We start from the raw sequence: 25,763 nt of genomic DNA on the forward strand, positions 1-25,763 counted from the left end.
TTAGTCATGTTGTGAAAGAAAAATCAGAGCAAAAGAGAAAAACCTCAAAAAAGAAAAAACAAAAACAAAAGTAGAAACAGTGTGGTTCAATCTGCATTCAGAATCCACAGTTCTTTTTTCTGGATGTAGAGAACATTTTCCATCATGAGTTCTTTGGAATTGTCTTGCATCATTGCACTGCTGAGAAGAGCTAAGTCTCTCACAGTTGATCACCATGCAATGTTGCTGTTACTGTGAACAATGTTCTCCTGGTTCTAGGAGCATTCTTTTCAACAAACTTTTTATAACCAGATAATATCCATTGGAAGAATGTAAGTCCCTTAGGGGCAAAGATTGTTAATGTTGGGTTTTTTGTATCCGCAGAGCATAGTGCCAGGCACATGCTTATTGACTGATTAGGATTTAAAAACAGCCTTTAAATTTTTTTTTGTGTGGGGCAATGGGGGTTAAGTGACTTGCCCAGGGTCACACAGCTAGTAAGTGTCAAGTGTCTGAAGCTGGATTTGAACTCAGGTCCTCCTGAATCCAGGGCCAGTGCTTTATCCACTGCACCACCTAGCTGCCCTGTAAAAACAGCCTTTTAAACATATATTTTTACTGGTAATTAATGGAATTTTATCCATATTGCATATTTTTATCATGGGTAGAATGTTCGGTAATTATCTTTCCATGCAAATGAATGGCTGCTTAGCAAATCCTGGGATGTACATAATCTATTTTACAAGATATCCCACCCAAAGTCTTAGTGCCAGTTTAAGCTATTAAAGCTTGAAAACCTATATATGACATCCTGTATATGTCAACCTCTAGAAATACATTGAGCCTCTCTCTCTTGATATTGCACTATTATCTTGTATCCACACTCACACACTGCTCTCCATCACTGTATCCATGACACCATCACAAGCCATAATAAATGCCTTCACTATATATGACTTAAGACTTGGCCCTCCTGTGCACATAAGCTGATCTTCCTCAGTTCTGAATACAACGGTCCCTGAGTCTTGCCTCATGGAAAGGGGACTTTGATTGGACTTATTTTTTTGTATTGATACCTGGCTGCCACCTCCACTCCCTGAATTCTTGTGGCTTGGGAGGGCTTTCATTTGTTGAATTTAAGTCGACCCTGTACAATGTTATCCTGTGTTAATTATTAGAGATTCTTGGCCAGTGGTGCTTTGGCAAGATCAAGAGTTGTTGTGGATTTGTTAATAATTTTATCTCAACCACTGGCATGCTGAAGAGAGACAGCAAAATATCACACTGGGCCCAGGTCACAGCCAGTATTGCTAGGACAGTGATCACTGGTCCTTCTAAATGCTGACCTTCTGGCTAGAAGCCAAATTAGAATTTTACCAAACTGCCAAGGGTTGAATCAATATTCATAAGAACAAATGGAAATCAAAGATGTGTCCCAGCATATATTTTTAGCACATCCTTTAAACCCAAAACACACAGGCAGTTACAGTAGTTAAAAATAATCAGAGCCACAGCTCCAATTACCCAGCTATTAGCAGATTCCTTGTAGCCTAGCAGCTCAGAACCACAGTAACAGGCTCACTGGGAAGGCTCAAAGCACACACATTAAAAAACTGATAGAAACTAGTAATGACTCCGAGAAGGATGGAGGGAATAAAGCAGAGTAATTATTTAATAATGTTGTCAAATGAATGACAGTAAGTCAAATAGAATTCAATAGAAGGACTTCATTTCAATAACTAATTTTCTAACATAGAAACTTTTGTTTTCATAAAAACTGTTTCTTTTGCATGTGGTTTTTTTCCAGCCCCAAAACACAGAAGGCACTCAGTAAAAACCTATTAAATTGAGTTAAATACTGGCATCTATAATATAATCAGTCTCATTTTTACTTCTTAATTCCAAGAGTAATAAAAAGAAACCACTCTCTCAAATGCCTGCAGTATGCCCTCAGAAGATATAAAATTCAATTTTTTTAAAAATTCTGCAATCAGAGTTTTCCAGACCAACATAAAACTCTTATGGCCTACTATAGCTAATAATAATAATAATAATAGATAGCATTTATATAGTGCCTACTATGTGCCAGGTACTGTGCCAAGTGTTTTATAATTTTTAATCTCATTTGATCTTGACAACAACCCTGGGAAGTAGGTGCTATTATCACCCTCCATTTTACAGATGAGGAAACTGAGGCAAACAGAAGTTAAGTGACTTGCCCGGGGTCACACAGCTAGTAAATATTTGAGACCAGATTTGAACTCAGGTCTTCCTGATTCCAGCTCTGGAGGTCTATCCACCTAGTACTTACTGTCCACATGATACATTTTGAGGATTTGATTGTATTTAGTTTGTCTTATGTTTTAAAATTGCTTCCTGTGCAACACAGTCATTCTTATTGCCCCAACAAAACAATTACTTTTCTCTAAGGCAAGGGCCAGTTTTGTTCTTTCTTTGTATCCCTCTCAGGGCCTGGTCCAGTCTTGTATAATATTGGAACCCAGGAAGACAGGAATACTTCCTGAATTATAAGAACCTGATCCCTTTGGGGTTTCCTTTATTTTTAAAATAGATTTTTATTGCTATATTTTGTTATTACATGACCACTATTTTCCCCTTCCCTACCCAGAGATCTATCCCATATAATAAAGAATCTTTAAGAAAAAAGATGAAGAGGAAAAAAAATTGAGTAAAACGGATCCTCATTTGGAAAAAATCTGACATTATGTATACAACGTTCCACAGCTGTGGGCCCCCAGCCTTTGTATAGCCTTCTATTTGTCTTGTTCCTACTTGGTTGAAAGCTCCTCGTTGGACATTATCTTTTTAGCTCAATTTTGCACAGAATTATAAAGACACTTCTCCAATTCTTCAAGTGGCGGTGATTTTATATCTGCAGATGCAAGGACAATTTTGAAAATACAGATGGTCCTTGTACCATGAAGATTACAATGCCGCTTTGAATCCCTAGACAATCTTCAAGCCAAGCAATCTCTGAAAATTCATCAAATTGCTGACAACCTGGTAAAGAGTTCCTCTGAATTTAACTAAGCTGGTTCCATGGGCAAAAGTCTTCAAAAACCCAAGGTTACTTCCACACTACAAAGAAACAGCAGAGTAGGATTTTTGTAAATATTTGTCACTTGGTAAATATTTATTGAGGATTACAATGAAGATGCAAATGGCTATTCATTTGATTAGGGATAATGTAATGTCTAGACAATCCAGTGATTTAGCTTTCTCATTGTATTTGTTTATGGAAGAAGATATAGCTCATCTATTGGAAAACAATGGAGACAGAAGATTTGAGGGTTAGAAGCAGAGAGACAGGCTGTTGTATTTTTTTAAAATTCTGAATCGAAACACAAAAAATACATTTCTATAATCACAGTGGAACACAAAAACAGGATTATACGTAAAACTATGAGCCTTCATTTTGTTTCATTTGCTTTTTAAAAAACATATAATAGATTCCACACTTTACTTTCAAAACTGACCTGCTTATCTGTGCTTCCTTCTATTCTCTTCTTTGCATTTTAAAAAATGCTTTAATGGCCCACTTTTTTTGGTACAATTATTGCTAATGCCATCTCCCCACCCCTGCCAAATTCCTCTCCTCTCTAAAAAGAGTGGGGAGAGGGCAGCTAGGTGACACAGTAGATAAAGCACCAGCCCTGGATTCAGGAGGACCTGAGTTCAAATTCGGCCTCAGAAACTTGACATTTACTAGCTGTGTGATCCTGGGCAAATCACTTAACCCTCATTTTGCCCCGCAAAAAAATAAATAAATAAAAGAGTGGGGAGGGACAAAAGGAGAGAATTTGGGACTCAAAATTTTTAAAAAGAATGTCAAAAAATTGTTTTTACATGCAATTGGAAACAATAAAATATTAAAATTTTCCAAAAAAAAAAATACAGGGGGAGAAAAACTTTTGTAACAAATAAACATTGTCAAGCACAACAAATCCACACAATGGCCACATCCAAAAGAGTGTGTCTCTATCTGCACCTTGAGTCCATCAACTCTGTCAGGAGTTGCATAATATGCTTCATCATTGGTTCTCTGGAGATGGAGTTGCTTTGATCAGCATTTGTAAATCTTATAAAATTGATTTTCTTTATAATGTTTGTATCATAGGAATTGTTCTGATGGTTCTACTCACTTCATTAAGCATCAGTTCATACTTCCCAAGTTTCTCTGAAATTGTCTTGTCATTTCTTATAGCACAATAACATTCTATTACATTCATATATAACAACTTATTCAGCTTTTCCCAAGATAATGGTTATCTCTTTAGATGCCACTTCTTTGTCTTTTATTTTCTTTTTCCTTTTGATCCTCACTTTATAATCAGGACATTTGTTTTCCTTGCAGCTATTTCCTCCCCAGTAATATCCTTCTTTCATTGAAAAATATTTTATCTTTTCCCAATTACATGTAAAAACAATTTTTAATGTTCATTTAAAAAAAATTTTAGTTCCAAATTCTCTCCCTTCCTCTCTCTCCTGTCCTCTCCCTGAGATGGTACTCTCTACAGCATGCAATGCTGTTCGATAGCATTTTACCCACAGTAGAACTTCTTTCAAAATAGGAGTCAATCCTTTCAAACTCTGCCACTGCTTTATCAACTATGTTTATGTAATAGTCTTCAATACTGTTGTGTCTCAGGGAATAGGGAGTCTCTAGGTGAGGGAGAGATACAAAAGAACAGCTGGTCAGTGGAATAGTCAGAACACACATTTATCAATTAAGTTTGCTGTCTTGTGGGCATGTTTCATGGCTCCCCCAAATAATTACAATAGCAAGATCAAAGATCACTCATCACAGACCACCATAACAAATATAATAATAATGAAAAAGATTTAAATATGACAAGAATTACCAAAATGTGACACAGAGACATGATGTAAGCACATACTGTTGGAAAAATGGTGTCAATAAACTTGCTCACTGCAGGGTTACCACAAACCTTCAATTTGTAAAAAATAATATCAGCAGGGCAGCTAGGTGGCGCAGTGGATAAAGCACCAGCCATGGATTCAGGAGTACTTAAGTTCAAATCCGACCTCAGACACTTGACACTAGCTGTGAGACCCTGGGCAAGTCACTTAATCCCCATAGCCTCGAAAAAACAACAACAACAACAACAACAACAACAATAATAATAATATCAGCAAAGAGCAAGAAAGCAAAGCACAATAAAATGAGTTATACCTGTACTCATTTTCTCCTGCACTGTTATTTGATTTTCTATGAATATTGTTAGTAATCTTGTCCCATTCTCCTTCCTAATATGTTCCTACTATGAATTTATATTCCCAATTAGAATTGCCATTGGTTGCTATATCTTTTTTAAAAAATCATTTTATTGATGTCTTTAATTTTTTACATCACAGTAATTTTCCAATATCTGCATCTTAGGTATTTGTAATTAGAGGAATACCTAGACAGTCAAAGAAAGTATAGAACAAAATAGAACAAATTCAGCCTGCAAAAAATTTTACCACTCATAAAAGGTAAAGTAAGAGTGTTAATCAATATTGAGTTGCAACCCTTTTTTTTCTTCAGGAAACTGAGTTCCACCACAATCAGATATGAATACATTTGGTGGAGAAATTGATTTTAAGAAATCTATCTGCAGTGCTGCCCTAAGTAGCATCTTCTCCAATTAGAAGAGAATAATTATTTTCAACTATTTTCTATTTTCTTTGTAAAACAAAGTTTGGCAGCAGCTAAATTATATACAGCAAGTTGAACTTTTGTTTAAACCCTAGTTAAGGAAGCCTCAAAGATTGAGTAAATAATCAATATATCATAAGGTAGCTTATGATGCAGACATTGACACCAACTGATCTAGGGATATTTTAGGACACTGATAGGAGAATTGGAAGTCCAAAATCAGCCAGATGCTTAAAATTTGTCAAACTCCTCCTTAAGTCAGAGGAAGAGGAAGGGAAGAAGACTTGATTGTATTAATTGGTGCATGCCCCTGTTTTATTGTGTTTTTCTTTTGTTCATTTATTTGCTTTGTATTAACATCATACATGCATTGCACATTTTAGTTACAATAGTTTGTTAATTGTGTGCAAATGATAGTTAGCAAATTAATCCGGCTGTTTTGCATAGACTACCTGTATTACTATTGCCTGAATATAGCAGTTATTTTGGCAACTGGATGCTTCTCAAGGGGGTGAAGAGGTGGAGGGGGACCTAAGCCACTAAAGACCCAGGGAGTTGTATTTCTTCCCAGATCTAGAAGAGAGGAGGTTATCTCAGGAACAGAGCAGAAGGGAAGAGAGCTTGGTTTTGTTGTTGTTGTTTTTTAGGTTTTTTTCATGCTACTGTGGGAGTTATCATCTGGAAAAATGGTAACCGCCAGCTTTCATTACAAACTGTGCCACACAGACCCTTTAGTATAAGGCACTGGGAAGAAATTTTAAAAAAGAAAAGGCAGAACCTCCCTGAATTAGTAAAGAGCCATACAAGATCTTGGACTATGGACTTTGACAAACACATGCCAGTCCATTTGCTGAGGAGAGTAAATATTAAAACTGTGGGAGAGATTCTGAGAGTCTAGAGTTTGGAGCAAGAATGGCATTTCAGTTCACCTTTGGGGAGTAAAGGGGTCTAAGCTGTGACAAAGATAGGAGAGAAACAGGAAAGTCATTGGTTTTTAAGATGATCTCTGAGCAGAACACCCAGGCTAAGGGAAGTCCTAAGAAAAAGTCAGTTCTTTCCCTTTCTGAGGCCTATGTATCCACAGATAGTATAATATAATTTGCTATTTTGTTATCCAAATGTTTCCAATAAACTGAATTTTGCCTCCATTACAAAGAGGCCAGGAGTCAACATGAGTTGGATATATGTCCAGGGTGTGTGTGTGTGTGTGTGGGGGGGTGTATATAGTTAGGCAGAGAACACCACCTCTGCCTAAATTTTGAGAATTTTCTTAACTAGGGGATCAGAACAATTGTGACTAAACTCTAAACTTTTCATCTAAAATAAGCCTCCTAAAGCTAAAGAGGGCACTAAGTGAACCTTAGGGTCCTTCTTTTTGTCTCTTAAGCTTAAACAATGCTAAATATTATAACAGAATTAACAAATAGGAAATCTGGACAACACTATTTGGATGTTACTTTCAAATTTTCATCCCATTGAAAATAAAGTTTCAGGTGGGCAGCATGAAACAGAGAACATGGACCAGAAGTCAAGTGTTCAATGTCCTAGCTGTGCCATGAACCATTTCTTTTTTTTTTTTTTTTTTTGGTGAGGCAATTGGGGTTAAGTGACTTGCCCAGGGTCACACAGCTAGTAAGTGTTAAGTGTCTGAGGCTGGATCTGAACTCAGGTACTCCTGACTCCAGGGCCAGTGCTCTATCCACTGTGCCACCTAGCTGCCCCCATGAACCATTTCTATTACCTAGAGTTAACGTCTTAGCCTTTTGGGACTTCGGTGTTCTTGTTTGTAAAGTGAGTAGATTTATAAGGTACTTCCTGATCTAGCTCAGAATCTTACTTATAGTGAGGAGGAATCTTCATTTATAATTTGCAAGGATGTGTTAAATGTCTACTAGGTATTTTACTGCCAAAGAAAACAGGCTACTCTTTTTTTTTTTTTTTTAGTGAGGCAGTTGGGGTTAAGTGACTTGCCCAAGGGTCACACAGCTAGTAAGTGTTAAGTGTCTGAGGCCGGATTTGAACTCAGGTATTCCTGACTCCAGGGCTGGTGCTCTATCCACTGTGCCACCTAGCTGCCCCAACAGGCTACTCTTAAGGTATTATTCTAGATGGCATCTGGCCATTATTAGGAAGCAGCAGCAAACCCATAAAATTCTCAGCAGCCAAATCAGGGCTTCAGGCATGACCAAAGTCAGAATGTATAGATTTATACCAAGAATCCAAGGGCTAGAGTGCATAGGTCAGGCAAATTGAGTCAAATCTGGGCCGTTGGCTCAACATGAAAGACCCAGGGATGTCCATAGTACAATTTAAGTGAGCACAAAGATATTGATCAAAGGAGAGCTATGCCAAGAGCTATTGGATGAAATAATTGTTACAGTTAAACTAAAGAGCTTTTCCTGTTAGAACTAAGGAGAGTGAGTCAGCATTTCCAGCCTTGTTCTTGGGTTAGATCTTGATTTCCTAGTCAGAACTCCTTCCTCAACAGAGAAATTGTAAGGAATTTTTATCTTGATTTTGTACAGTAGGTTACAATGAGAGGAAAAGAAAAGAAGAGAATGGGAGGAGGAGGAAAATGAGTACAAGGATGTGTATGAGAAGAGCAAGGGAAGGGATGAAGTTTAGTAGGAAAGAGAGAAAATACTTCTTGGAGATTGCCCCTTGGGCAGAAGTAAAAAGAATTTGAATTGAGGTAATTTTGGGTCAGTTCCCTATCACTCCTTTCTACTTAAAACTTCCCAGCAATTAGAGTTATCCCAAAATAAAATAGGTTGACTCCAGAGGCAGTGGGTTTACTATCACTGGAGGCCTAAAAGCGAAGGCTGGATGACCACTTGTCACCATCATTTTATAGATGAGATGCTTGTTTTCTCCTCCTGGCTTTGCTTCCTTACTTCCAGGAATTAGCCACCACTCAACTGCCATCTCACCTTGGATCTTCACTCAGCACCTGGGACCTGCTCATCCTAGAACATCCATCTGCCTCAGTGGCCTCCTCAGCCTGGAATATCCCTCTGCCATCACAGTGAGTTCTTCTTTGAGGGGGGGCAGCCCCATTTTGGGAAGGGTCAAGGCTTATCAGTCTTCATTCTCCTGGTATTCTATGCTCAACTTTCCAGACTTTGACACCATATCCCTACATCTTCCCCTCCTTCATCACACCCCACCCCACAGCACCCCACTTGCTTTACAGGTCCCTTTTGTATGTTGCTTTCCCTATTCGAATGTAAACTCTTAGTGGGCAAGGTCTGTCATTCTTTTTGTTTATACTTGTGCCCTCAGACCTTAGCACAGTGGCACAGGTGTCTTCTAACTCTAAGATTCTATGATGATTTTGTAATATGTATCTTTTTTTCACTTTGCTCTCACTCCTCCATTTTACTCCTCCTTTTTTCCTTTTTTGTTTTTTTCCTCCTCCCTAACTTATGCCTCAGGCCTGTCTGGGGCACCCACCTCCTAGGATAAAAATGGTATATATCCTTTGCCCAGCTATAAGGAATTTAAAGAAGATAGAAGAGCCAATATAAATAAAGTAAAGTAGCTCTAGGGAGACAATGGGGTTTTTTATAGTCCAAAATATACCCCAAAACACATACTAACAGATATATGTAATAAAGTTAGGAATGCAGACCAGATGGATAGAGAACAATGACATTTGCCTTCTTTGTTTAGCTTCTGTCTTGAATCCGATGCATTTATATGCGAAACTGAGAGGATCTTGGGAATACTTTACCCAAAGTCAAATAATTGCCCAGGACAAAGGACTGTGAGTTAGCTTTAGACATTGAATTTTAGGGCCAGCTAATTGAGTATCTACACTGTTTTATATATATATATATATATATATGTGTGTGTGTGTGTGTGTGTGTGTGTATGTATGTATATATATATGTGTGTATGTATGTATGTATATATACTGACAAACAAGCTCTACAGGTTCTCCATTCAACTGAAAAGCACAGCCTAGACCAGTGGTCTCCAAAGTGAGGGTTGCAGCATGACCCAAAGTAATGTGTAATAAATAATGAATCAGAGGGAAGATGATTCACATCCCACTCTCTCCATGATAGCCAATTATGAGATTTGTCTCCAAAACAACCAAGCCTATTCCTATTCTCCAACATCCCCCCTCTCCCTTCCCATGCAAGCTTCTAACCACCTTCCTTCTGAGCCAGCATTGGTTCCTCAAGCCAGTTATAATCTAACCACTACCCACAGTGGTTGCCCAAGTGTCATTCAGTAATTCCTCTCTATCCATAGCATGCCCATCCCCTGCCTCCCAAGATCACTTATGTTTTTGCACAGGACACACTCTATACACTGGAAAAGTCATTGGTAAGAACCTTGTCCCTGTCCCTTTTCTTTTTGTATGTAACAAAGTGAATCTCATGGGATGAGTAAGCATGGATAAATTGTGCTTTGTATTGCATACCTCATCACATTATTTCCACTCCCCCCACCATATCCATACCTCTTCCAAGCTTCCCTATTAAATTTAACATGTTCAATGTTAAATTTCATAAGCATCTAAAAGAAATATCTTCAGGTATAAAAAAATAGATTCAAAAAAATCAACTGCTTCGGTTAGGATTATCAGTACCCAAGCATATCATCTGGCCGAGGTAACTTGAATTCATCAAAGAAAGATAGGTACTCTCTTAATGTCTCCTTACTTATCTCCAGAATTAACTCCTAATTAATAATTTTTCTTCTGAGTTTTCTAGTCCAGAGATTATTCTCCTTTGAAGAGAAAACAGAAGTAAAATTAATTGGCCACCTCTGCCTTCTCTCTACCATCTTTTATCAACATGTAATTCACTCCAATAATGTGGTCTTATTTTTTGTTTGATACTACTCTTTTTCCTAATATAGCTTTTTTTTTTTTTAAAGTGAGGCAATTAGGGTTAAGTGACTTGCTCAGGGTCACACAGCTAGTAAGTGTTAAGTGTCTGAGGCCGGATTTGAACCCAGGTACTCCTGACTCCAGGGCCGGTGCTCTATCCACTACACCACCTAGCTTCCTGCCCCCCCTCCTGCAATATAGCTTTAAAAACATTTTTTAAATCCCTAGATTTCCTCAAAAGCCTCAGCTCATTCTGAACTTGAACAACTTTAACACTATTCATACAATTCATGCTCCATTATTTGCCCTCCCATCATTTATATGTGTTTTTTTTCAAATCTGTTTGTTGATGGGTTCCCTGAACTTAAGCAAGTCCCCTTTTTATCCCCATTAGAACTTTTTCTCTTTGGCGTCTTCAAAATTCATTCTTGGGTAATTTTTGGATAATTTTAGGCCATAGAATCCTACCTACAATTTTCTGAATCTTTTGAAATCTGATCTGCCAAAAAATCTAGGGTGCATGTCTAATTATGCCCAACTTTCCTCTTCTCCCTAAATCCTAAAATGGATTAGTTACTTCATTCTTTGTATCCCCCAAAGAGTTTCTCCTTCTTGGTGAAGATATATAATAGAAATTACCAGTCTAGATGGTATGCAGCATATGCCCATGACAATGTTATTTATATTTCTACCTCCACTCTTATTGACCCCAAAGCTCTCCACTGTGCCTCCCATTTCTGGATTTTCCCATAGTAGTATATATTCTTAGTATTCAACGTTTTTCCCTTTTCTTCCCTCCTAATATTTCCTGTTCCCTTTAAATAAGCTATATCCTTTCAGGGCTATATTATGGTTATGGGTCATAGTCTATAAAATCTTAATGATATCTATGAGAATACACCAAATTTGCCTCCTTACATTTAGGTCTGTAGTTCATCTTATTTGTTTCCTATACTCTGAACATTTTATATAGACATCTGAAGCCATAGATTTTATTGCTGGCTTCCTTCTTTTACTTTATTTACTGTGAATCTATGATTATCTTGACTACTATTCTTCTTATGGTGTAAATGCTCTGTATGGTTTCTAGTCTGGAAGATATATTTCAGTTTAAAATCCTTTTGATTACATTTGTGAGACACCAAACAAATCTCTCTCTCTCTCTCTCTCTCTCTCTCTCTCTCTCTCTCTCTCTCTCTCTCTCTCTCTCTCTCTCTCTAGTATTAGCCCTTCCTAGATTTATTCCATCTTTGTCCATGAGCCTGCCATTCCTATATTTTTAAAAATTGGCCCCAAAATACAATTTCTGTTCTCTGATATTACCTTCCTAACCAAACATTCACTTTTATAATTTGTTATTCTCATCTGAAGCCCTAGTCTTTGATTAGTAACAATGATGAAAATGCCATTTGTTTCCCTAAGGTAGCCAGATTCTTGCCCAAGACTTCATAATCCTCAGCATTGATTTCTAGATTCCTTGTGGCAGTATCATTTGTGTCCAAAAAAAAAATACCCAGGAATGGGTAATAATTGTCAGGTCTGACAAGCCTTGGGAGGTTCTCCATCCTGTCCTGGATGCATACTTCTCAAAGATAGCAGACTGTTCTCTTGTTGTTGTCAGGCTGACAAAGAGCTGTCAGAGCAAGGGATCATTAACCACCACTATTGGTCTCTTTCTCTGACCCAGTTATCATACTATATCACTATTCCTTAGATGACAAGCAGCTGCTTCCTCCTCACAGACCTCCATTTCTTCCTGTTTGGAAAGAGCTTCATATCTATTACTTAAACTATAAGCTTTCGGCCCTTCTTATTTCCTTTCTCCCCCATGTCACATTCTTCTACTGTCCAACCTCATCACTTTGGTCAAGATTCAGCTCTGCTCTTCAGTTCCTTTTTCTTCTTTGTTTTACATTAAAGTCCTTTTTTATTTTACTTCATTACCCCTGGAGAGTGATAAGCCTTCTTCAAAATAGTTTATTTTTTTCTGCCAGTTAGGAAATCAGCCTGCACTTTGAGCATTAACAAATTACTTGACTAGGCAGAGAGACAAACATTACACATTCTGTGCAGGGGTTGGCAAAATTCTCCCTGCCTCTTCATATTTTCCAGAAGCAAAATCCACAGGGCTCAGGAATGTGATTGTAACTTGACCTCAGTACTTGCAAGAAATAAGATTGACTTTCAACAGTCAGATGTGGAGGTACAAAAATCTTTCTATCAAACTATATATTTTAATTTTCTTTGGGAATTAATCATATAAGAAGGCACTGTTATTTCACACATATTTTCCAAGGAAAATGTCAGGTTACAGGAAAAACAATTAGTCATGATAGAAACTCCCTACTTCATTTAACAGAAAAGGATTTGCTCATCCATCATTGGTGGCACCAATTTAAGAATATTGCTGCTGCTATGTATGTTATTGCCAAGAAGATGCCATTTCAAATGCTGCTACTTCTGTGTATGTATGTATGTATGACAAACATTAAAATGAATGTCAAAGGAGGAGGGGAGTAAATATAAAGGTTAATGAGAACTAGCAACTGACATTATGATATGGTAATTTTAATGGCGAATCAAAAAATTATTTCATATTAACTGGCCAATATAAAGGGAAAATTAAGATCTGCTAGTAGTCTGTTAAAGCAAGTAGAAATGTAAGGAGGTTCTATGAGTGTGTATTGTGGGGGGTGGGGTTGGGTCTTTTTTACAATGACCAGTTTTGGGATGAATGATCTGTAAAAGTTAACAAGCAGTATGGTGTGATAATGGGCAGACATAAAGGTTGTTGAGCTGAGGCTTCATATGACAGATGAGAAAGATGATATACCTCTGCAAGTGAGACATCTCTGGGTACTGGGAAAATAAGTAAAGAAAATTAACTGTACCATGGTAAGTAAGTAAGAAATAACAGAAAGAATTTTCATTTGTAATTTGCCTCTCCTCTCTACTCTAGAAACCCAAGGAAATGAGTTTTACTAGCATTATAGGTCTAGACCTTGAAGGGACTTTAGAGACCATCACATCTAAAGCCCTCATTTTACATGTGAGGAAACTGAGGTCCAGAGAGGTTGTGACTTGCACAGGGTCACACAGGTAGTATTGGGCATTCCATCAATAATGTAACACTTTTACATGTATGAAATGATATATTGTGAAGTAAGCAGAACCAAGAGAACATTGTACATAGAGATAACAATATTGTTCGATGAAGAACTGTGAATGACTTGACTATTCTCAACAATACAATGATCCAAGACAATCCCAAAGGACTATTGATGAAACATACTATCCACCTCCAAAGAAAGAACTGATATTGATGGAACAGACTGAAGCATGCTATTTTTCACTTTCATTTTTTTTCCTTTTAATCAAGTTTGTACAAAATGAAAAATATGGTATTATTTTATAAAATCATACATGTATAACCCATATCTGATTGCTGCCTCAGGGAAGGGAAAGGGGAGGGAGGGAAAGGGAGATAAAAACTGGAACCCCAAACTATAAATAAAAATGCTTATTATAAAAAAATGTAACACTTTTACTTACTGTCCCTAAAAATTGGGGGCTGGTTATTGACTTCTTATATTGATTTCTATTGAAATCATTCCCTTCAGGGCCTGTTCCAATTTTTTACATTTTTCCTCTAGTCCCCCACTGTACTCTTATCCCCCTCACTCATATCAAACAACTTAGACTCCCACTTCTCCAAGACTGAGATAATCAAATATTGAGTTCCCACATTTCCCTTTCTCCACTTCTCAAAACTTCTCAGCATCATAACTTATCCTTTCCTCCTCTCTTCCCACCTCAGATAAAGAGGGATAGGTATCCTTATTTCTTCTTAAAGCTAATCACTCCATTTGTGGCCTGCCCTTCACTGATCTCATCCTGCACCTTGGTCCATCAGCCTATGTACTGTGCATCTTTCATTCTTTCACTCATTCTGTCTCACCACTGGCTCTTTATCTGGCTGGAAACATGGTGGTCTTGCACCAATCCTTAAAAATTCCTTCCCCTTTTATGAGAAGGCCCCTTTATAAATCTGAGTAAAATGGATGAAAAAATCATCCCTTTTTTAAAAATCCTTCAGTTATTTACTGTTTCCAGCAGTGTAAAGTTTAAACTCTTTAGCCTAGTATTGAAAGCTGCCCATAATATGCTTGCACCATACCTTTCTATCTTTTTCTCAAGCTATTCCTTTCTATATACTGTATGTTCCAGTTAAAGGCTATTTTTCTCTCCCTATCATAACTCCATGATATTTAAATTGTTTCTTTCTGTCTGCTTGTAATAGTTTCTCCTTGACCCGAGAGCTCTGAAATTTGACTCTAATATTCTTGGGAATTTTCATTTTGGGATCTCTTTCAGGAAATGATTGTTGGATTCTTTTGATTTCTATTTTTACCCTCTGGTTCTAGAAAATCAGGGCAATTTTCCTAGATAATTTCTTGAAAGATAATATCTAGACTCTTTTTTTTGACCATGGTTTTTAGGTAGTCTAATAATTCTTAAATGATCTCTCTTTTCTCTATTTTCCAGGTCAGTTGTTTTTCCAATGAGATATTTCACATTTTTTTCTGTTTTTTTTTCATTCTTTTGATTTTGTTTTATTGTTTCTTGATGCCTCATGAAGTTATTAGCTTCCATTTGCTCAATTCTAATTTTTAAGTTCTTTTCTTCAGTGAATTTTTGTACCTCCTTTTCCATTTAAACAATTAGGCTTTTTAAGGAGTGCTTCTCTTCAGTGGATTTTTGTGCCTCTTTTATCATTTGGCCTATTCTGTTTTTGTAAGTTGTTATTTTCCTCAGTATTTCTTTTTGTATTTCCTTTACCAACTTATTTGCTCTTTTTTCCCTAAGATTTTCTTGCATCATTCTCATTTCTCTTCCCAATTTTTCCTCTACCTCTCTAATTTGATTTTTAATCCTCTTTTTGTGACCTCTTCCAGGAATTCTTTTTTGGATCTGAGACTGATTCACATTTTTCTTTGAGGCTTTTGCATATAGCTCTTCTGACTTTATTGTCTTCTTCTGAGTTTGTATTTTGATCCTGTCACCATAGTAACTTGTTATGGTCAGGTTCCTTTTTGGTGGTGGTTGTTGTTTGCTTATTTTCCAGCCTATTTCTTGACTTTCATATTTATGTTAGAGGTGTGTTTATTGCTCTCCTGGGCTGTATTCTGGCCTGTGAGTGATCACAAGCACTTTTCTACCCTGAAACTGTGTCCAGGGTCCCCATTGCCCTTTGACTGCAAGTTCTGGTGTGCTAGTGCTCCTCCTCGCCTCCAGGACTATAACCCTGATCCAAGTATGAGCAATGCAACAGAGTCCTGTACCCAGTGCCAGCAAAGGGACCCCTGTAATCTCCTTCTGAACTTGTTGTCCAACCCCCTTACCATCAGTGGGCTGAGAACTCTAGAAGCTGCCGCTGCCATTTCAGTTGCCCTCAAGGCCTGCTGCTGGCTTGCACAAGGCATAGCTGCTACTAACTCCCTGGCATGAAGGTCCAGGGCCTCACTGCTGGCTTGCTGAGGCATAGCCTGCACTGAGCTGCACTCCTCTTTCACCCCAGTACAACAGACCTTTCCTTCTAAGTTGTCTTGGGCTAGAAATTGCTTCACCTCATCCTTTTTTTTTTGGTTCTGCTGCTCCAGAATTCATTTTGAGGTGTTATTTTAAAGTTGTTTGAAGGAGAATTTGGGAGAGCTCAGGTGAGTTCTTGCCTTAACTTAAATGTGCATTATTAACATTTTCTCCATCACTTTCTTAAGTCCAGAAATCAATAAAACAATAAATCAACCTCTGATTTGTAGTTTGCCTATTTCAAAGGTGTAATTGTGCACAATGAAAATTGGATCTCTTCAGCTGGTTCAGGCTGGTTCAGTACACATACCCAATTATACATACACCAAAATTTCCCATCCTCTTACCTTTGTTCATGCTCTTCTTTATGCCTGAAATTCTCTTCCCAGTCCCATTCTTACCTATTTAATTCCTACCTTTAAAGCCTAATCCAAATGTTACCTTCTTCAGGAATGCTTCTCTGATTACCTCATTTACTAATGACCTTTCCCTCTTTTTGTCTCCAGTAGAACTTTGTACCCCTCTTATGCACTCATCATGAATTATACTTTATGATACTTCATAGCACAAGTTATGTCTATTGGACTTTAATTTTGACATCAAGGGCTATGTCCTATCGAGATTTCATATCTCCTCTACCATCTAGCACTACTGTGCTTTGTACAAATTAGATTTGTAGAATTATTGTTTATCTGCCATCTCCTCCAAGCTGTGACTCTATTTTCATATGTACTCATTGACCAAAAGTAACAATAGACTAAAAAATGTGTATAGGGATAATAAGTATCTATATACATTGTTTGAATAAATTAGCATTCATGAAACATCTTACTTACTTGATCTCTAACAGCTAATAAATCTTTGAAAACTGAAATTCTGTGACCACTGGTTATGTATTATATAACCTTTCCCTTCCCTGCTCTTATATATATTCCTAGTGATAATAGTGATCAGAATCTTGCATGTAGTAATACGTAGTAAGTCAATAAACTTAATACATGCTTGTTGAATTGATTAGATTAAGTTGATTTTAGCAATCCTCATTTTGACTATAGCCAAGTGCTTGAAACTAACCAGAGTTCTAAAAGATTACAACATTTGGTAATACTTAAAATATTTATTAGTATGAATCAGTGTATGTTAAAACAAAATAACAGGTACAGTTTTGTTGCTGTTGTTGTTGGAATTTGGGGATTTCTGTTAAGAGAGGTTGGGAATGCACTACTGTTTATTGAAAGGAAAAAAGTCCTGACATGGTAAAAGTATCACCCTCTATGCAGGGAACTGGGTCCAGCCCAGTCAAAGCCCTTTGCAAAGATAGAAGAGAGAAAGAAACATGCACTGCAAATCATAATGCTGACATTGAACACTGGATCTGGTTTAAAAGATGGTTTAAAATAGTAAACATATATCACTGATATACCTCATATGTCTGCATACATGTCAGAGTTAGCCTATTGCTTAACTTGCCCTGCTCCTTGAGGAGCAATGTAAAGTGGGGACCTAGCAACAGGTGCTTGTTTTCAGCTATCACATATTATAGTGCTATGTCTGGAGGAAGCATTTCATACTCATATCACCAGCACTTAGCACAGTCCCAGGCACATAATAGGCACTTAATAAATGCTAGTTGACTAACACTGGGCATATCTCCTGTAAGGAATGAGATTAAGCCACTTTGAGGCATAACTTTCGGGGCCCTCAAAATCTTGCAGCCTGAATGGAAAATGAATACTTAGTATCATTAATGTACCATTTTAAAGTTTTTAAAATGGCAAGTCAACAAGGTAGCTATATCAGCCTCTTGCATGTCACTACTTTCTATCTTTGGCCTTTCTGTTCTTAAATGTGAAATGGGCACTATAAAAATTCGTATTTACAATATACAATAGATATCTATAAGCCAGACTCAGCCAACAAAAGGTATAACATGTTAGCTTAAGAAATGTAAAATCATATTTATATATGTATATATGTACACAAGAAGAGATAGAGATGGGGCAGGTAGAGAAAAAAGGAAGGAAGGAAGGGAGGGAGGGAGGGAGGGAGGGAGGGAGGAAGTCAGGGAGAAAGGGAGGAAGAGAAGTCTGGGGAATGATTAAAATGGTGCTATGTCACCTCTAATGCTCTGGCCAGAGTTTGGAGGTGCATTGTTTTAGATGGTCACCTCATAATATACTGTGGTTACAGTTCATGTGTTAACTCAGGCAACCCTGAATTTTTTTAAATGACTCTCATAAAAATCCTGACTCCTCCAAAGGGTCTAAGTCCTTTCCTAAGAAGGCTCAAGAGACATGTAAATGTATTTGCTCAGTTATGCTCTATCAGCTCTTTCCCAATTTAAGTGATGATGAAGGCTTTTCTCCCCCTAAACTGCTTCTGATAGAAACAGTATCAGAGGTAAAGACAATCACCTTAAATCCTATTCCCTTCTGAAGAGATCCCTGTGTCCATTAATATTTGGGAGGGTGTGTGGGAGAATATTCACGTTCTGTCATCAGAATTAGCCTTCTTTATTTTAGAATTTGGCCAGTGTAATTCCCTAGGTATGTGACAAATGGATATGGTTTCTTACTTTCTCTGCCCTATTCCCTGCTTAGTTCAGACATTAACTCAGGTTCTGTGTTGAAAGAGGAAAAGCTTGATATAGACTTGCATGTCATCCAGAGAGAATTTTCAGTTTCTAATATCAAATTATTTACTTCCAAAAGGATGTGCAGATCTATGTCAGGCCTACAAGGAAATTCAGTGCAGACTGTGAACTATGGACAACAAAGGAAATCTCATAAAGTCTTTTCCCAGACAGCCAGAATCCCTCTTTACTATTTGTGATGGACCCGCTTCTGTCTGAAGTAACTGAGACTCAATCCTGTACCAAGACAGGTAGAATGGATGGAGTCCCTTCCAACCACTAAGACTCAAGAACTAACAAACCAGCTCAACCAACTCCAGAAATGCAGTTGGAGAATCAAACTGGCTGTGTGCACCGTAAAAAATAAAATAAAATAAAGTCTTTTTTATTTGTAATCTTCTGTAATCTGTCATTTCTAATTTCGGTAATTTTTTTGTAATGTGTAGTGCTTTGTATTTTATCTTTTATTATTGTCAGCTTGGTTTTTTGTACCCCTTGTTGTTCTATCTACAGCTTTTTTTCTTTAATCGCAAAATAGGGATCGTTGTGACACCCATGTTTGTCCTTCAATAAATGCTTCTTTGGGACACTGACATTGCTTCAAGCCAGGGAAAAAAAAGGATCAGAGTGCAACAGGGGCTAAACAGCCATGGGCATGGTAGTATGTTTGTTTCCTAAGCCTTGGAAACTCCAGGTGTTTAGCCAAGATTTAATTTCTCTCCTAGCTTTTACATGACAAACCATTTACCCTTTCTGAGCCTTTGCTTCCTCCTCTCTAAAACAAAGTGTTTGGAGTAGATGCCCCCTGAAGTCCTTTCCATTTTCTAGTTCTGTGAGTGATATGATTGTTTCCCAGACCACAATTAAGGTGCTCATGAAAGGGTAAAAATGGGACAAATTTTTCTTGACTTCATGGTGTCTGACTAAATATTTTAGGAAGGGTGGGATTTCTTCTCACAGTAAAGACAGCTGGATTTAAAGGTAAAAGGCCCAGGATTAAAGCCCACCTTTCCTACCAGCTACAATATGTGACCTTGGGTAAATTACTTAACTTGGTCTCATTTTCTTCATCTAAAAAATGAGGGAGGTTTGTCTGAATGACCTCAAAGGTCCCATAAAACTCTTTTTTCCTTCTTTTTCCTTACAGGGCAACAAGAGTTAAGTGACTTGCCCAGGGTTATACAGCTAGTAAGTGTCAAGTATCTGAGGCTGGATTTGAACTCAGGTCCTCCTGAGGTCTTATCCAATTTTAATCCTATATCAACCCTACCAAAAGTACCGCACCTGAGAGGTTCTAAAAGTACTGTCCCAATTAAGTCTTAGTGAGAGGTCAACCACTATTCAATACTAGGTTTGTAAGAAACTTGGAATGCAAATAGGATTTGGACTTGGAGAAAAACGAGCTTTCCTACTCTTCCCTCTCAGCCTTCACTTCTTCCCTCCACTGGATCCCAGTACTCTTTTGAAAACTGATATTTAGGGGCAGCTAGGTGGTGCAGTGGATAGAGCACCAGCCCTGGAGTCAGGAGGACCTGAGTTCGGGTCTGACCTCGGACACTTAACACTTACTAGCTGTGTGACCCTGGGCAAGTCATTTAACCCCAATTGCCTCACCAAAAAACCCCAAAAAACCCAGAAAACTGATATTTAAATTCTTCTGTGTTACAGAAGAAGCCAAGGAATCTGGGTCAGCAAGGCCTTCCTAAGGTCTATTGTTTGTGCAGATATGATGGAGTACTGCATTGAGAGAGTGTGGGGGAGTCCATAGAATTGTCTTTTTGTCATGACTTTTTTGTTGTTGTTTTGTTATTGGAATGCTTTTTTTAATCTAGTAGTTTTAAATTGTCTAAAAGCCTAAGGCATCTGCCACTCACTCTGGCTAATTGTTTAATTATCTAACTAATCTCCCCTTATCAGAAGTTTACCCTGTAGTTTAGTCTGTAGCTTCTTTTACTTCAATTCTCAACCTTGATTAAGAAACCATGACATATTCTATTAGCAAGGAAATACTCTGTGCATTGAGCTCCCTGCCCATCAAGACAACATGCAATAAGTAGTACCTCTTTAAAAATGTCTCTCTTCTACTTTAGTCTCTGCTCATATGCATTCTTATATAGAAATGCCTTCCATCTTTTCCCAAAAAAAACTAGGCCTTCTCAGCCTCTAAGTCATTTGTGGCAATTTTCTCAAGTTTGTCCATTTATATGTACCTGAAACTCAAAATGTGTGCAATGCTTGAACATTGAGGGGAAAAAAGCAGGATTTTAAAAGATTTCTTCTTCCTTTCTTTTTTTTCCTTCTATATCCTTTTTTTTCCTTTCAAATAAATCTTTCCTTCATCTTCTTTTTCACTGAATTATTCAAACCTGTAGTTTGGGGGATAGTTGGACAATATTCCTTTGTTCTCTACAGAAGATGTGGGAAGTACAGGCGAAATTCTATTTCTTTTTTTTAGAAAAAATTTTTAGAGGAGATCTAAAATTTAAAAAGGAAAAAACAGACTCAGTTCTAAAACTATATAGAAAGTTATGTCTTCACAAGCTAACTTTCACAGGTGAGTGGTTGGGTCATCCTCAAAGGGCTGTGGCATTGAAAAGACTCCTGCAGTTTGACCAGGCCAATGGGGCAGTCAGAGAAGAATGATCCACCCCAGAACACCACACACAAACTGAGCCACCAAGAATTCATTCTCTTTCTTACAAAACTTGAGTATTGGGAGGATTTAACAGAGAACTCAGTATATACTTGTCATCCACCCACTCCCTTCCTTTACCCACTCAGTTAAAAACCACTGTTGTAAGAAGAGTGAGAGAGAAAGAGAGAGGGGAGGGGCAAGATGATTTTGGTATAATCTAATCCATCAATATAAATAGTAGGACTAAGGATTTTTCAAGAGTTTCTGCAAAATCCTTTCCCAGGGAAACTTTCTGGCTGTTGATGCCTGTATATTTCTCAGAATGCAGAGATGGGATTTTTTTCTTTTTGGTAAAACAAGGCACCAAGTCACCAAGAGTGGGAAGTCCTTCAGTCAGTGCACAAGAAAATGGGAGTTGAGTTCTTCAAGTACATCAGATGATATCCTATGGGGTCAGCAACATCTCCTGCTTGCTTGTGGTGTTTGCTTCCCAAGCTTGATCGCTCCGTTGTTCCCATTTTCATGAGGGTCCAGGGGTGGAATCTGACGACCTAGAACATAAAAGAAAGTCAAGGCTGGGTTCTTGAATTTTTCTCCTGTCAGCATTCCTTCACACAGTTTCTTATAAAACCATCCGAATGATCTCTAGTAACCTCGATAGAATATTTAAACACATTCAAAAGGAAGAGCATCTATCAGAAGCCTCTTCTTTCTTCTACCCTTATCTCTGCTGGATGCAGAAATCCAAGAGCATAGGAAAGTACATCTTTGTTGAAGAAGCTCCTCTTGATACTGGGAATGGGAGGAAAATAGTTATCTTTCCTATCTACCTTCTACTTCTCCCCTCCATCTTCATGCCACATATTTATCCTAACACCTACTTGTTTTTATTCTTTCCCTACTTCTTCCCACCCACCCCCCAGCCTAGCTCACTTTAAAAAAATAGATGAAGGATTCACATGCACTATGATCTTTATTAGAAACTTTCATAAGTATTCCCAATTGCTTTTTGTCAAAATAAGGAATGAATTGGAAATCATAGTATTTCAGTTGCATTTATTAATATTTAGTTCACCATTCCTTGAATGGCTATCAAAACATAGAAATCATTTATTGTAAAACCATACAAGAAGACTTCAAATTCAATTATATTTTCATTCCAAACAAAAATAAAATTCTTGGTTTGCTTCATGATTTGTTTTTTAAAGTAATGCCTATCTTAGGGGGTTTTATATGAAGTATAAAATAGTAATAAGGATGAAAAAATTCTAGAAAAGCCAAATGCTTCTCTGCCATTTAAAACAATGGCTCAAAGGGAGAGATGTTTACCTTCATGATTTACACTTCACTGAATTAGTAGAGGAGAAGAAAGGTGTTCCTTTAAAAAATAAAGTCCTTCCACAGCCTAGTGCCAAAGGACCCATAAAGGTAGAAAACACAAACCGACTTGCATTTCCACAAAGGGCAGAAAGAAGAACTGATTGGGTTCCTGCCATGTTGCTCTATTCAAAAGACCTCAGAGTCACACTTTCACCACACTCAGTGACTTTAAGACTAGACAGACAGTCTTCTTCACCCTGCCACCATCCTCTAGGATTACCAAATGCATTCTAATAACCATTAGCTTTCTTGATTTCAATGAGATCCATTGCACTTCAGCCATTCACTGGGGCAATCACACCTAGATCTCACCATCTTTCAGAATTGCACCATTCAGGGGGACAGCTATATGGTGCAGTGGATAAAGCACTGGCCCTGGATTCAGGAGGACCTGAGTTCAAATCCAGCCTCAGACACCTGACACTTACCAGCTGTGTGACCCTGGGCAAGTCACTTAACCCTCATTGCCCCTCAAGGGGCACTACTCCAAAGATCACAAGTGAAAAAATTTACACTCTTACTCTAATCCCCTATCCTCCCACCTTTCCCATGTCCAATCCTTCCTTCTCCCTAATCCACCCTAGACCTACTTTGTACACCTATTGGAATTTCTGCATAGTAGATAGGATAGGACGCTAGTGAACAATTGTGTAGATTCAAAATTAGTTGAATGACCTTGCCTAAACAGTCATAAGATCATGTTTTGAATTAGAAGGGAGCTTAGAGGTTATCAAATCCATCCTTTATTTTATACTTCAGGAAACAGTCCCAGAGAGGAGGTAAAATAACTTTGCCAAGGTTACATGGGCAGTATTAGAGCCAGAATTTAAATCCAAAGTGCCTAGGTACTGTGACTAAAGATCCTATCCCCTTTCTACTGTGATTAAACTGAAGAGGAATAACTTCAATGATATTATTACACCTGGATTCTGAAAATCCAATTAATAAGTACAATAAACACAGCAGTTGTTTAACTAAAAAGCTAAGTGGCATGGTAGATAAAGCACTGGCCCCAAGGTCAGCAACACCAGAAATCAAATCTGACCTCAGACACTTCCAAGCAGTGTGACCCTGGGCAAGTCACATAACCCCAGATTGTCTCAGTTTCCTCATTTATAAAATAGGGATAATAATAGCACCTACCTTCCAAAAGTTGTTGTAAGGATCAAATGACATAATAATTGTAAAGCATTTAGCACAGTGCCTAGAACATAGTAAGTGCTATTGTTATTCTTGTTATTTATTACTATTATCTGGAGTTTTAGTCCAATCTTTTATTAAGGGTTTATTATGTACCAGGTACTATGCTAAGTGCTTGGGATACAAAGAGAAGCCAAAAACAATCCCTGCCCTCAAGAATTATACATTCTAATGAGAGAGACAACATGTAGATAACTAGGTAATACATGATATCCACAGAGAAGATGGAAGGTTATCTGATTAGAAAAGGCAGTTACTGAGGAACAGGAATGGTATCTAGTAGAATGGAGGACTTGAGCAAAGAGTTGGAGGAAACTGAGAAAACTAAGAGGAAATGTTGAGGGGGGTGTAGAACATTTCAGGCATCAAGGGCAGTCAACAAAAAAACATGGAGATGGGAGATGATGTGTTACATTTTAAGAAGTCCAAGTAGACCTATAGAACTGTATCAGAGAGTGTAGTAAGAGGCCAGGTTATGAAGAGCTTTAAATGCCAAACATTGGGCTTTATAGATGATCCTTGAGGTAACAGGGAACCACTAGTACTCACTGGAAAGGTGGTCTGATCTATACTTTGCAAAAATTACCTTGAAGATGTGAGATTTTTTAGCCCTTAACAAAGAAAAACTTGGGAAGACCTCTCTGAACTGACACAGAGTGAAGGAAGCAGAATCAGGAGATCAATGTGTACAGTAACAGGAATATTGCAATTATGGTCAGCTTTGAAAGTCTTAGCTACTCTGATCAATATAATGATCCAAGATAATTTCGAAGGAATCATGATGAAAAATGCTATCCATATTGTGAAAACTGGTGAACTCTGAGTACGAACTGAAGTATAATTTTCTCACTTTTAAAAGTTTACTTGCTTTTTTGCAACATGGATATTATGGAAATATGTTTTGCATTATTTCATATATATATGTGTGTGTATATATATATATGATATCATATTGCTTGCCTTCTCAGTGGAAGGAGAGAGAGAATTTGGAACTCAAATTTTTTAAAAAGAATGTTAATGGGGGCAGCTGCCTCTGAATCCAGTGGCCCTGGATTCAGGAGGACCTGAGTTCAAATCTGACCTCAGACACTTGACACTTAACTATCTGTGTGAAGCTGGGCAAGTCACTTAACCCTCTTTGCCCTCCCCCCGCCAAAAAGTTAATGTTAAAAGAATGTTTTTTAAAAAAAAAGAAAAAATTTTAAAAGAAAAAGAAAAAATGCCTTAGCATCTGAGCTGCAATGGACTGGAGTAGGAAAAGACTTGTGGCAGGGAGACCAGCTAGGATGTTATTTTAATGGTCTAGAAGAGACATGATGAGGATCCGAACTAGGGTTACAACTTTGTGAATAGAGAAAAGACATATGAGAGATGTTCTTAAGGTAGAATGAGGATTTCGCAAAAGGTTAGATATGTAGGGTAAGTGAGAGTGAGGACTCAGGGATGACACTAAGGTGCAGGTATGGCAGATTGGGCAGATGGTGGTACCTACTCTGGACAATAATAGGGAGTTCGGAAGACGAGAGGGTTCAGAGGAAAAGATAGTGAATTCTGCTTTGAACACGTTGAGTTTGAAATGTTTATGGGATATCCAGTTCAAGATGTCTAAAATTAATGTGGTAATGTAGAGCTTCAGCTCAGCTCAGTACATAGATTTGAAAATCATCTTCATAGAGAAAAATCAATGAAACTATAGAGTTGATGAGATCAATAAGTGAGATGTTATAGAGCAAAAAGAGAAGACCCAGAACATAGACTTGGGGGATGCTCTTGGTTGGTAGGCATAATACAGACAACTAAAGAAAAATAACTAACTAGTAAAGGA

At 37.7% G+C, this 25,763-nt stretch overlaps 1 protein-coding gene and 1 long non-coding RNA gene across 2 annotated transcripts in view; one reads left to right on the forward strand and one right to left on the reverse strand.

Annotated features, from left to right (window-relative positions):
• Window positions 1-8,056: 8,056 nt before the first annotated feature.
• LOC122726228 lies at window positions 8,057-18,938 on the forward strand. The gene is made up of 3 exons (XR_006352784.1): window positions 8,057-8,351; window positions 8,560-8,684; window positions 18,803-18,938. It is a non-coding gene; the product is annotated as an uncharacterized LOC122726228 (long non-coding RNA).
• RAB31 (RAB31, member RAS oncogene family) overlaps window positions 17,189-25,763 on the reverse strand; it is a 200,631-nt gene continuing 192,056 nt past the window's right edge. Inside the window, exon 7 of the mRNA XM_043963819.1 lies at window positions 17,189-21,909. Within this exon, the coding sequence (XP_043819754.1) occupies window positions 21,812-21,909 (98 nt within the window). The 3' untranslated portion in view covers window positions 17,189-21,811. The remainder of the gene's footprint in view (window positions 21,910-25,763) is intronic.

This window comes from Dromiciops gliroides, chromosome 1 (genome assembly GCF_019393635.1).
Source record: "Dromiciops gliroides isolate mDroGli1 chromosome 1, mDroGli1.pri, whole genome shotgun sequence".
In the NCBI taxonomy this organism is placed as follows: Eukaryota; Metazoa; Chordata; class Mammalia; order Microbiotheria; family Microbiotheriidae; genus Dromiciops; species Dromiciops gliroides.